Genomic DNA, 12,283 nt, shown 5'->3' with positions numbered 1-12,283 from the left:
TCTGAGATGTGGGATTCGGAGTTGACGTGATATTGAGATTTGTCTGGCGTCGAGGAGTGCATTATATACCCACCGGTGTTTCTGGCGCGTTATCGCGAAGCGGAAGATTTATTTCCTGAGATAGGGAGACGCGCAGGCCGAAGTGGAGAACAGCGACACAGCGAGTAGTCTAGATTGGCTGCGTGTCGAAACGAATTCGAGTTTCTTTTGTGACCACTTACCGTCCTATTGCAACAGGTGAAGACGTATTTGAGATGTCGCGATAACGATGGAAGCGGCAGTAACGCAGGAGTGGCACAGCGTCGATTGCGTGATGTTCCTTCTAACCATGGCGCAATATGCACCAACAAATGCGCAAACCCTGATGGACAGCTCGTCCTATAAGAGAACAGTCTGCGCCTTTTCATGATTTGCATGGTTTCATACTCGATCACAGTCGAATCTGGAATATTGGATGGAAGACGTGTAAACAGCCAGCTCAGCAACCCGTATGAAGCGAGGACAAAAAAGGAACTTGCCAGGGCGACACAAAAGACAAAACTCCAAAAAAGAAGATGAAGGAAGCGGCGAACCAGAATTGAACTGGTGACCTTCAGGAACCACGAGTTTGGTGACTGCAGCCCGCTGCTCTACCACTGAGCTACCGCCGCGGTTGATGTTATTGATGACGATGAATACAATAATATAATATATATTGACAACGAGTTGAAAAGTCAAGAATAGGTGGGTGACGAAGAATTCGAGTGCTAGTGATGAGGCCGAAGCGAGTGGCGAGGGTGGGGCTTAGTGCAGACTTGAGAGCACCAATACCGAGCCGAGGCATAAGCGATTAGACATCTTACTTGCTGGTTGGTTGGAAATACCGGGCGGTTCATACAAGCCGATCGAGTGTACGGTCTCGACGACTCCAGCTGCTTTGGACGCCTCCCGCTCCGTCGCTTATGCTGATAGCTCAACAGGTGACATGTTCAATTCCATCGAAAAGATAATCGCCCAATGGTATGCACTGCTTATTGCAAGCGCGAAGTAAGCGTCATCACTCCAATCCAGACGTCTCAAAAGCTGTCATGATTCATATGCAAATGTATCTATCAGTCCGGTCGCCAGTTCATCACCAACTGCGACCGTGGGTATATCTGTCATGCTCTCCAGCTTCTCGTGCAATTTCACCGTTCCTTCAACTTTTCTTCCTCGGTTTTGGGTTTTCTTTACGCCCATTTACCTAACAAAGACATAATCGCCATGCCCGCGATCAAGCAAAACATGGCGACCCCCGTCCTCAGCACGCCTGCACTCACAAGCCCACCATGCAGCCAATCTCTCGCCAGCATCTCGTGGATGCCCACCCACGCCAGAATACCCGCACTCAGCGCATCCAGCGTGCCAATAGCGATAAGCGTCGAGGGGTCGCTTCCGTTGAACTTGTCGAGGACACCGATGCCGATGGCCATACCGATCGGCGTGACAAGGGTGAAACCAGCCGCCATGAGGCATTTTGAAAGCATGGAGGCAGCCATGGGTGGCAGGGCTGCGATGCAGGTTCCGAGCGCGAGGCCTTCGAACATTTGGTGGAAGAGAATGACGATGAAAAGGGTGATGAAGAAGGCATCGCCCGAGACGACGAGGGTGATTCCGATGACTGTTCCACATCAGTTTGAGCGCAGCAGTTGAAGGGGAAGAGACGTACGGAGAGAGTGGAAGATGATACCCGCTTCCAGCACAAGGACATTGATCTTCGCGTCTGCGTCGCTGTGCAGATCTACGTGCCCGTCGGACCCGTGAGACGTGATAACGGCGCTATTAGCAGGGCTAGCAGTCTTTGCATCGCCGGTGGGAGGGGCAGTGGCTTCGGCGTCCTGTCCGCTTCTTTTGCTCTGCCGCCAGAGCAGGAAGCGCTTGCTAATGTAGTCGACAAGGAACGAGAGGAACAGTCCAGCCATGAAGATGGCCGCTGTAGTAGCCTCATAGGGCAACTCGGGCATGCATTCGTTGCTGAACATGAGTTCCGCGTGTGTGAAGAGCTATTTCGAATCAGCGTTTTGATTTTTTGGATCTCGTGGCCTGAACATACATGCACAAAAGCCGTCGAAATGATGACACCGGTGCCGAACTGCTTCGCAGCCACAAAGACTAGGCTTCGCTGCGACATACGCGTGAACCTTGTCATAATGATTGGTGCGAAGGCCCCCAGACCACTGGTCACAAGTATGACGAAGAGAAGCCCTATACGGAGGGGTTTGTTGTAAGTGCGCTCAATACGCTGGCAGGTAGCCTCTGTTTCTGATTCACTCCCGCCAACACAGTGCCTAAAAGGTTTAGAACGATGGATAGTACCTTTCGTGGGAACAGGTTACTCACGGGACACCTGCATGCTCGTGGCAATGTAATTCTTCATTTGCATCGCCCTCTTCGGTTTCGCCTTCATCGGCATGTTCGTCCTCGCCTTCTGTAGCCTCTGCACCTTCGACAAGGATCTGGACATCATCGCCTGCAGAGTTGACACAGTAACTGCGAAGATTAGCCATGCAAGCTGAGCAGTTGTAAAAATCATGACCCACGTGCTGCTGCCATGCGTATGGCAGTCGGTGTACTGTGCCTCAAACTCTTCGGTTGCTGTAGGTCCTACGACCTCATATTCTGCAGTACCAGCTACGCAATATCTGTATGTGTCAGAAATGCGACTTCTTTGTGGTGGTAAAATCACTTACTGTACGGTAGCATGAGCATGGCAATCTGAAACTGCCGTGATCGAAGGCGCTGCCGCGGAAGTCGTTGTCGGCGCTGAAGTGATAGTCTGTGCAACAACACTTGTGGAAAGTAAGACCAGCGCGGCCGAGGCCACAAATTTGGTATTTGAAAGCATTGTATAGAAGTATGACGCTCCAGTCGTTCCCGTAACCGCGTGTCGAATATTGCAGCTGCAAACAAGTAACGAACAAACACCACCAATCTCGAGATTCAAGAATATAAGTTTCCGCTACTGGGAGTACACTAATGGAGAAATGTCGTTTCCGCCCACGCCAGGTTGCTCTGCCAAGCGCAGCGCATACCATGATGGCCTTCCAAGAACTTGGCGCAAAGAGCTTCATTCGGTCGGACTGCTGAATTCTCTCTCGGGCGCACCGAATCTTGGCATTGTCCTTCCTACAGTGGGGAATTAGCGTCCGCCGTTGGTCTTGGGGTGGGCTTGGCGGTGAATGGGGCGTGGGTAGGACTTCACTGTGGGCCGATTGGGATGCGCTTGAGCCGATACCCGGGTGAGAAAACACACGTTCTAGTAGAAATGTGTGTCATAGATCTATTGCAAAGAGGTAAAAAGAAATGGGTGGGGTTCGCAATGCTAAACGAAGTCGAGGGTATCTTTCTTTAGAGTGGGAGAATAGCAAAAAGACAGGAAGACAGGCAGTACAGCAATCGGACCATGTACTGCGCACATGTCTGAAGAGTCTATAAGTGAATAACGTAGTCTACAAAATCATGTTGTAGTAGGCAAAGAGAGCGCATCTGACTTCCTGAATAGACCACTGTCTCCAATACTGTCAGCTGGTTGGCAGTTGTTGCGGGCTCCACCATTGCTGGGCGTGAAAAACCGTTCCCGTTCGCTCTGGACATCATGGTACTTGTATACCGCCACCTTCGACATTGATCAAGGCTTTCTTGACTTTTCGGTCTTGGCTGGTCGTGATGAGCTTAGCGAATGCTACGCCTCGCTCTTTGGCTTCCCAACACTCGGTATGGATGACAGGGAAGAACCATCACGGTGGTCAAAAGTAGATCCCAAGCAGAAGCCTAGTGGACTATCAGTCTCGGCGCCGAAGTGACGTGACGTGAGGCCGGAAAAGGCAGAATAGCGTGGGTTTACCTTGAAAAGTATAAGAAGCATTGTACCTGCAGCAAAACTCAATCAGCATCGGATTGATTCGCCAACTCAAGACCTACACTCAATCAATACTCACAATGGCTATCATTCGATCGACTATCCTCCTCTTCGCTGCCTCGGCTGTTGCCTCGCCAGCTCTGCTTCCCCGCCAGGCCAGCACTGTGACCGTCACCCAGACGGCGTCTGCTGCATCTCCTACGTCTTCTGCATGGAACTCTGGGGCTGTTGATAACTTCCCCATCCATTCTTCATGCAACGCAACAGAGGCTGCTCAGATCAAGAAGGGTCTTGGGGAAACGCTGACCATTGTGCGACACGCACGTGATCACATCCTGCGATGGGGCAACTCGAGCGAGATCTACCAGAAATACTTCGGCAATGCCAGCACTGGTGAGCCAATTGGCTGGTATACCAAGATCGCCGACGGCGATAAGGCAGGCGTGTTGTTCCGATGCGACAACCCCGATGGTAACTGCGAGCAAGAAGGTGAGCTCTATCCAGACCGTAGCGCGTATTCAAGCACTGACATGATGCAGGTTGGGCTGGCCATTGGCGTGGTGAAAACGCTACCTCGGAGACTGTGATCTGTCCGCTCTCATATGAAGTACGCAGGCCTCTCGAGGCGCTGTGCGGCTTTGGCTGGGACGTCGCCAATGGTGCGACCAACTTTTACTGGGCGTCTGATCTGCTGCACCGTCTCCTTCACATTCCTAAGGTTGGTGAAGGTATTGTCGAGCATTATGCGGAAGACTACGCAAGCGTCATTGAGCTTGCGCAAACAGAGTCCGACCTCTCTGTGAGGGACAGCGATACGCTGCAATTGTTCGCTCTTGAAGCGTACGCACACGACATTGCGATTCCCGGCGAAGGCTGTGCTGGAAAATATACCGCTACAAGCTCCGAGGCTGCGAGTGCAACCAGTGCAGCTGCGAGCTCCAGCAGTGTCGAGGCTGCAAGCGCGACCGAGACGCCTTCGCCCACTCTGAGCGAAGCTCCCTCAGCAACTTCGGCTGCGGCTGCGGTAAGTGTTGAGGTACTGCCAGAAACATAGTGACCATCGCTGACATATACCAGGAGTGCCACACTCACGCTGACGGTGTAGTGCACTGCGTTTAAGTATTATAAGGATTGCGGTGTAGACACCTATGATAGATGATATATACCACGAATGTAATGGCTTTACAAACACTACTCAGAACATTCAAATTTCATGATGTTACGAGAATTCGCTCTTCATATTGACAAGACCAAAAAGTTTACATTCACCCTCAGCTATGGGTGCGAGTGTTGATCCTCTGAATGCTTATTCTTGCTGGCATTCATAAGTTTCCTTCTGAATTCACGGCTGACTCCACAGCAGCCCGTTGAATCATTTGATTCTCCGTTAGCAAGCCCTCGCATGACCTGACACTAAGCTAGTTGGTCTGCAGTCTTGGGGCACTCGCTCTTTATGCCCAGAGACGCTGCATTGTTAATAACGCCACGGAGCGTAAGAAAGCGCTAAAGTCTCCATTTCTGCAACTGCTCAGGGACGTTGAGACATGCTTCAAAGACTCGTACGAACCATATCTTATCTGTGTGCTCAGAGAACGTATCTATCCTAAACACCTCAAGTGGCAGCCACATCGAATTCGAATTGCGCCTTTGCATCGTTTCCGTCCTTGTTCTAGCCACTGTATCCGTTACATTCTGTGCTGGGTTGCGGTTCTTATAATATGTCACGGATATGATGGATGAATGTGGATCAGACAACTGACTCTAGTGGTGCTGACGTGTCTAAATCGATGTCATCGATAGCCGCTGTCGATACCTATTTGAATGGTTTATGCTAAACTAAAAGCTATTTAAGGGAGTTGCTGGGCTGGTGCGGCCGACCTAAATCATGAACGACTCCAGCTGGTTGTGATAGATTGCCAGGCACCAGCGGAACCTCGTGACTGGCTTTGGAGGCACTTGTACCAAGATGATCTAGGTAAAGATCATCGTTGCTGGCAGGCTTACTTGATCCTCGCGATATCCTACTTCGCACACTTCGAAGCACCGAGTCCACTGACTGATCCTGGAACAATGCACGGAGAGTGGGAAGGCAAGACGCGACGATTCCGAATGACACTTCCAGCATACACCAGAACAAAAGTGTGGTAATGAGAACTGTTTCTTTCAGTGTTGCCGAACCTCAGCTACTAGAGCAAAACTTACGGTCTTCATCCAATGATGGATCGAATCCAACTTTTCGGGCCCAAATCACCCAGATCAATCTGACCATAGAAGCAATGACAGCGCTATGCTTGTTAGCTTTGTTAGCAGAAGGTTGTTGCTTGACTCACAGTGCTCCAAGCATGAAGACTAACAACACACCAAGCTTTCGACGTGTGGGCAACCGTAAGGCGGCGACCTAACAATATTAACGTGACATCTCTCGAAAATGATTGAGAAACAGACCGACGGTAAAGGAAGAGCGAGCACGATCACATCGGTAACGAAGTCAGAGACTGCGAACGCAAAAAGAAGCTCCAGGGTATTGACGCAGTTAGTGATCAGACTCGCTGCTGATGTCCACCAGGCAGCGAAGTGTCCCTTACATGCAAACATGTAAGAGAAGCAGAAGGATGCAGTCCAAAGCGAAAGAATGCCTATCATGCCTATGTATACAATGTTGAGAATATCTTTTGGATTACTCTTTTCGATCACGAAGATGCGTCGGTAGAAGAAGAGGACACTCATTTTGATGGCGCCCAATGTAGGCACATATATGAGGAGGAAGATGTACTGGAGCTGCGCAGTCATCAGAGATGGTCGTTCTGCGGATGACGATGCTTACACGGGAAGATATGATGATCTTATCGTTCGACTCGGTGATAGATGTTCTATTACGCAGCGTCGGTACCGGGGTTGAATACGCCAACGCCTTCTGCGCTACTCCTGTGCTGATTTAGAGGTACACGACTCCATAGCCTTCTTTCTTACCAATGAACAGTATGATACCAAGACCACAAGCTAAAACCAGTGATATGAAACTAAACCAGTCATCTGCTCTCAATGGTTGCTTTTTGATTCTCCTGGCTCGGTATCTCAGAACGACCGCAACGAAGTCTAATGCAAGCAGAAGACTGGTCACGCCAACTACCGTGCCTGGTGATTGAGTTGCCATCAACATCGCGGGCAAGAAGAGTGGTAGGCACAGCTGCGTATAACGAAGATGGATTGATCAAGATTTCCACAACAGGAGTGGGCCAATTCGCTTTTAGGGCCACGTCTAGGCCACTCAGATAGCGTTTCAGGGTGGGAGAAGATCTCGGCGGCAGTCATCATTCTTCTCGGACTCCGAATTTGACAGCTGCAATATATTCCTCCGTCTACAGAATTGTGCTACGTTCCGTACAGGAAGGTAACATTGATCTTTATGCTTGCATCGGGCGTAGGACTGACCCAAACGTAGAAGCCTTAGCTTAATCTGCACAAGAGCTGCAACTGATACATACCTTAGTATCCTTTGGAGGGAAGGGAGAGGGAGCGGGAGCGGGCCGTAACGCTGAGGCTAATCTTTTCCCATCTGGTATCAACTCCCTGCATTTCTCGCATACCTAGGCGCAGGCGTTGAAAACGTCAACTCTCAAAATAGTACGAAGTACCGGAACTGACCCATGGAGTTGTCAATTCAGTTAGTCCGGAAATCAAATTATCCAACTAGACAGTACCTCTGGTACATCTTGCACGGAACCGGCTTGTGCTTATTGACGCACCACTTTCTGTATCTATTACGACCCTGTCCGGAGTTCATATGCCTCCGGTTTTAAAGAGTGTATACTCTGATATATTAAATTGCGTGTCATAGATGCGCCCGTGACATGATCTGCAGCATCCGCAAGGCAACCACAGGTATGTTTGCGCCCCGTTGCCTACAAGGTCGCGATTATGCACAATTGAGGCACAGCAGTCGCTTGTTACGCGATTGGACGGATGTTGACTGGAGTTTATTTGCAGGCAAACGCAATACCGACCATATGGACACTGGCTAAATTGTACGCGAACCAAACGGCGCACACAACCTTGGGCCGAAGATCGACCGACCAGAACTCTCAATCACAGCATTGATGTGGCGTAACAACACGCCTAGGCCTCAGCCTTGGGCCTTATCTGCTACTGGAAGAGTTCCGATGGCCGTACTACGTATGTCTATCGTCAGCTATCGTCGTGGAAAGTTCGAGAGGTATCGTGCGGCACCCGGTCCCTCTCACACCTCCGCTCGGTCTTGCTCATCTTCTTTTTGCAAGTATCTTGTCCAAGGCTCGTCGCCTAAAGATGGCGCAATTAAGTTCTACTGTTGTTGTGCTATCCGCCTTACTTTACGTGGGTTGGAAGATTGCATTGTTGGTTGGCTACAAATTAGCACTCCGTCGCCATGGCTGTCAAGAAGCACCCAAGTATCGTCACAAAGACCCTTTCATGGGACTCGACTACTTCTTTGGTTTCATAAACGCCTTCAAAGGTGGATACCTTCTGGATTTCAATAAATCTGGATTCGACGAGTATGGCAAGACATTGTCGGTGAACTCTTTCGGAACGAGAATTTTCAAGACTATCGACCCAGAAGTGTCCAAGGCCGTACATGCAACTTATTTCGCCAACTTTGGTCTTCAAGGTCTTCGTTACGACACGGCCACACATCTTTGGGGTAACGGGATTATTGTGGTCGACGGTCCCCACTGGAAGCATGGAAGAGCACTCATGAGACCTTCTTTTGAAGTGGTCCATCTGGCAAACATGGAACGGCTGCGAAAGCATACGGACAAGTTTCTCAATCTTGTCCCGAATGACGGTTCTACAGTCGACCTTGCCCCCCTCTTCAAAAGACTAGTACGTACTAAGCGAGCCTTTTTCGCAGAATCTTGCGCTAGCCGACGTGGATGAAACTCGCCGGAGCACGATGAACGCTGACATGATCAGATATTAGACACCACCAGCGAATTTATTTTCGGAGAAGCTATGGGCGCTCTTGAAGATTCCAAGCAATGCAAGACTTTCATGAATGCTTTCGAGTACGCCCAGCGAGGCACTGGCATTCGCTCTGTTCTCGGTCGCCTCAAATTTCTTCATCGCGATAAGAAGTGGTGGGAGGCCTGTAAGGAAGTGACTGATTACGCGGACAAGCACGTCGATCTGGCGTTGGAGCGCTTGAGTCGCAGGGAAAACGATGCTCAGTCAAGACCCGAATCAGATCGTATAAGATTGGTAGACGAAATGGCACGCGACACTCAAGATAGAGTCACCTTGCGCTCCCATATCATCAGCGTTTTCAGCCCAGCGCACGATGGAGCTGCCACTGTACTCACCAATGTGGTTTTCCACTTGGCGCGGCACCCCAATGTATGGGATCAATTGAAGAAGGAAATTGAGCCAACGAAAGACAACTTGTTGACTTACGAGCTGCTGAACTCGTACCAGTACCTAGAATGGGTGCTGAAGGAAAGTGAGTCACACCTTGGCTAGCAAAGAAGACAAAGTGCAATGACTGATCAACGTTCAGCACATCGTTTGACCACTATTGCAACGACCAACCAGCGACAATGCATCAGAACTACTATACTACCTTTCGGTGGTGGACATGACGGCAAAGCTCCACTCTACGTGAGAAAGGGTGACCTGGTGGAGATCAATTACCGCGCAATGGGGAGAGACAAGTCTTTTTGGGGCAGCGATGCTGATAGTTTCAGGCCAGAACGCTGGAAACTTGTGCGTCCTGGCTGGGAATATACCCCTTTCGGTGGTGGGCCACGCTCTTGCCCAGGTATGCGTCTTGTCTTCACTGAAAGCGCGTACGTGCTTGTGACCTTGTTGAGGAAGTTCGACGGGCTCACGAATCGGGATCCAGAGATTGAATGGAAAGAAGAATTTCGCCTCACAGTCCAGAGCAAGAACGGTTGTCTTGTGGCACTGAACCCCATAGGTCTTTAGATAAATCAAGCAGCAGAGGCTTGATTCTAACTTAACTGAACAACATTTACTTAAAGGGCCCGAAGAGTATCACATGATCTGGATCAAAATGGCCGTTTACAATACATGTTCTTCAGCCGTTGTAAAGCCAGACTTTGCAAAGAACATTCAGGGTCGGCAAAGGTTATACCGCTATCGGTCAACTGCGCGACAGGATTTGACATCATACTGACAAAGAGGACGCTTATAAACACAAGACTATATTTTCTCGGCTCGATGAGCGTGAAGAACACATCAAATTGGACTAAGTAATTGGATCGCACAATATTATTCGAGGAAGCTGGCAAGCGTGGGATGCTTGATCAGGCTACACCTCCAACCACATTAGAAGACACAGCGTTTCCCTTTATCCCTCGCATCAATCGTACCCTCAGGAACGGGAGCTACAGTATTGATCAATGGTGTATGAACAGTCGGCACGTACATTCTCACCATGGAGACAGACGTCTGGCTCGACTACCTCTGCATCTAAGTCATCTGAATCAGCGAATATCTGCTAAGAAAAACAGGTTTAACGTACTCGGTACAGGTTGAGCAAAGACGACGACAGTGCTAAACAGCATCGTTGCTAGGGTAGTCAACATAAATAGGCGCATTGTGAGTACGAGGGACTGGACGAGTAGAGAGGTGCGCAATTAAGGTAGAGAAGATAGCTTAATAGAAGCTGCAGAACATGTATGAACACAAGGGTCGAGCGTTATATAGTGACTTCATTCACCGAGCAAGTTCTGTAGAGGATCGGCCCCACCGGTCACAAGCAAGACTCACCCTCGCGATCGTGGACATCGATACGAACGGGCGTGTGCATATAGAGTGCTGAAATACCGTTTCCGGAACCAGGATCAGACCTTGCATTGCACGAGTAGTCTATCTCAGGTGGCCAGGGGTGCAGCAGGTAAGGTCCTATTAAAAGGAACTTTTCCCCCGATCTCCAGCCCAACAGTGGGTCGAAGTAGACTGAATCAATCTATTCCGCATGGATTCAATGTCGGATTAAAGTGGCGGCCCGTACCGTAGCGCTCTTGATAAGTTCACTGCGTCTCCAAGGTACAGTAAAACCTGTGGTTCCGAAGCAGCACAAACAGCCACTCTGAACCCAGCCAAAACCATCACAGCCATTCTTTTTCGGTTACCCAATCATCCTCCTCTAAGGTGCAGTTATGGAAACGAATTGTCGGTGAGTGTCATTCCTTGTAAATGATGGATATCATGAGTGCAGCAAGGCCCCCACACCTCATCTCACTCGTGCACCTGGCCGCGCAAAGAGTTTGCCTTGTAGCTTGGGTCATATGTGTGTTATCAAATTCGGACCGGACTTTGCAATCCACAGTGGTGATCGTTAGCTAGCATGCCTGCCATCCGTTGCGGCACAGTCGTGACAACGGCGTCGTCCGGACAGAGAAAATGTCCGGGTCAAAAGCTCATCCGCATGTCCCATCCCACCAGAAAACGCTCCTTCCGCCCGTCGCTTAGCTGATGCGTGTGCGACTTCTTCTAGAAGTTTGAAACTTCACAAACCCTTGGTACATATACCCACAACTCGACAGCATGGAGAACGAGAAGCTCCTGCAATGCGATGAACATTCTGCTTGCAGACTAGAAAACATACGTACATGCTCAAAGAGCCCTATTCACCGTGCTCAGCATAGAAAATTCGCATTGCGGCTCCATATCACACTTTGCTGTCTTCTTTTCTTGAACATAATACTCTTGGCTTCAACCGTCACAATCCTTGCCTTTTCAAACGGACGATATTCCTCAATGGACGAGCCCTACAGTGAGATATCACTCCCAACCCCACATGGAGTCAAACTGATTCTCCGAAGCGCCGGCCCAAGATTCAGTTCAGTATATCGTTGAGAAACAGCATGTCACAACGAACCACTCAGAGTACACTCAATTCTCAGGCCCACCGAGTCCCGAGAACAATCAAGCATGGGAACGATTGATCCAACGTGAGTGGAAATCCCTAGAGACACCTAGAGACAAGGAAGGCACTGACAACACCCTTAGCTACATACTTTTCGGCCACAGATGAGGAAATCCGATTGTCTGGTGACACAGTTGAGGATTCTGTGGAGCTTGCGGCCGGGGGACGCCTTGCAGCTTTAGGTATATATCACGAACTTCATTGTCTGGTAAGGCTGCTTGCGCAGTGACCACACCTCTTACCCGGGAATAAAGTTGCTAAGTTTAACAGAGGAGGTTACGACTTTTCATCTACAAAGAAACCTACTATCCGCATTTGACCGAAGAGAATATAGATTATCTCCACGGACACATGGGTCAGTATCATCCATCTCGTCTTCCTCTTTCATACCATTGGTTCAGCTGAAACTATACGAGCCGATGGTAATAACACGTACTCAGATCACTGCCTCGAGTCCCTTCGCGTCTCGCTCATGTGCA

At 49.7% G+C, this 12,283-nt stretch overlaps 4 protein-coding genes and 1 non-coding gene across 5 annotated transcripts; 2 read left to right on the top strand and 3 right to left on the bottom strand.

The window, feature by feature from the left end:
• Positions 1 to 562: 562 nt before the first annotated feature.
• On the bottom strand, positions 563 to 650 carry N0V89_007285. Its single transcript has one exon. It is a non-coding gene; the product is annotated as a tRNA-Cys (tRNA).
• A 558-nt stretch (positions 651 to 1,208) lies between these two features.
• ZRT1_2 (high-affinity Zn(2+) transporter zrt1) lies at positions 1,209 to 1,982 on the bottom strand (the record flags this gene model as incomplete). Its single annotated transcript, XM_056216049.1, has 2 exons — positions 1,209 to 1,639; positions 1,688 to 1,982. 2 exons carry the CDS (start codon positions 1,980 to 1,982, stop codon positions 1,209 to 1,211), a joined length of 726 nt encoding a protein of 241 aa, XP_056070296.1.
• Positions 1,983 to 2,350: 368 nt separating this feature from the next.
• Positions 2,351 to 2,727, bottom strand: ZRT1_1 (high-affinity Zn(2+) transporter zrt1; the record flags this gene model as incomplete). The annotated part of the gene is made up of 2 exons (XM_056216048.1): positions 2,351 to 2,649; positions 2,709 to 2,727. 2 exons carry the CDS (start codon positions 2,725 to 2,727, stop codon positions 2,351 to 2,353), a joined length of 318 nt encoding a protein of 105 aa, XP_056070295.1.
• A 1,230-nt stretch (positions 2,728 to 3,957) lies between these two features.
• Positions 3,958 to 4,931, top strand: PRA1 (Prenylated Rab acceptor protein 1; the record flags this gene model as incomplete). Its single annotated transcript, XM_056216047.1, has 2 exons — positions 3,958 to 4,366; positions 4,417 to 4,931. The coding sequence occupies 2 exons, from the start codon at positions 3,958 to 3,960 to the stop codon at positions 4,929 to 4,931; spliced, it is 924 nt and encodes a 307-aa protein (XP_056070294.1).
• Positions 4,932 to 8,282: 3,351 nt separating this feature from the next.
• Positions 8,283 to 9,370, top strand: N0V89_007281 (uncharacterized protein; the record flags this gene model as incomplete). The annotated part of the gene is given in 3 exon segments (XM_056216046.1): positions 8,283 to 8,304; positions 8,319 to 8,737; positions 8,828 to 9,370. The coding sequence occupies 3 exon segments, from the start codon at positions 8,283 to 8,285 to the stop codon at positions 9,368 to 9,370; spliced, it is 984 nt and encodes a 327-aa protein (XP_056070293.1).
• Positions 9,371 to 12,283: the final 2,913 nt, after the last annotated feature.

Source organism: Didymosphaeria variabile (assembly GCF_027946475.1).
Source record: "Didymosphaeria variabile strain IMI 356815 chromosome Unknown scaffold_5, whole genome shotgun sequence".
Classification (NCBI taxonomy): Eukaryota; Fungi; Ascomycota; class Dothideomycetes; order Pleosporales; family Didymosphaeriaceae; genus Didymosphaeria; species Didymosphaeria variabile.
This window is presented reverse-complemented; position numbering and strand designations above follow the sequence as displayed.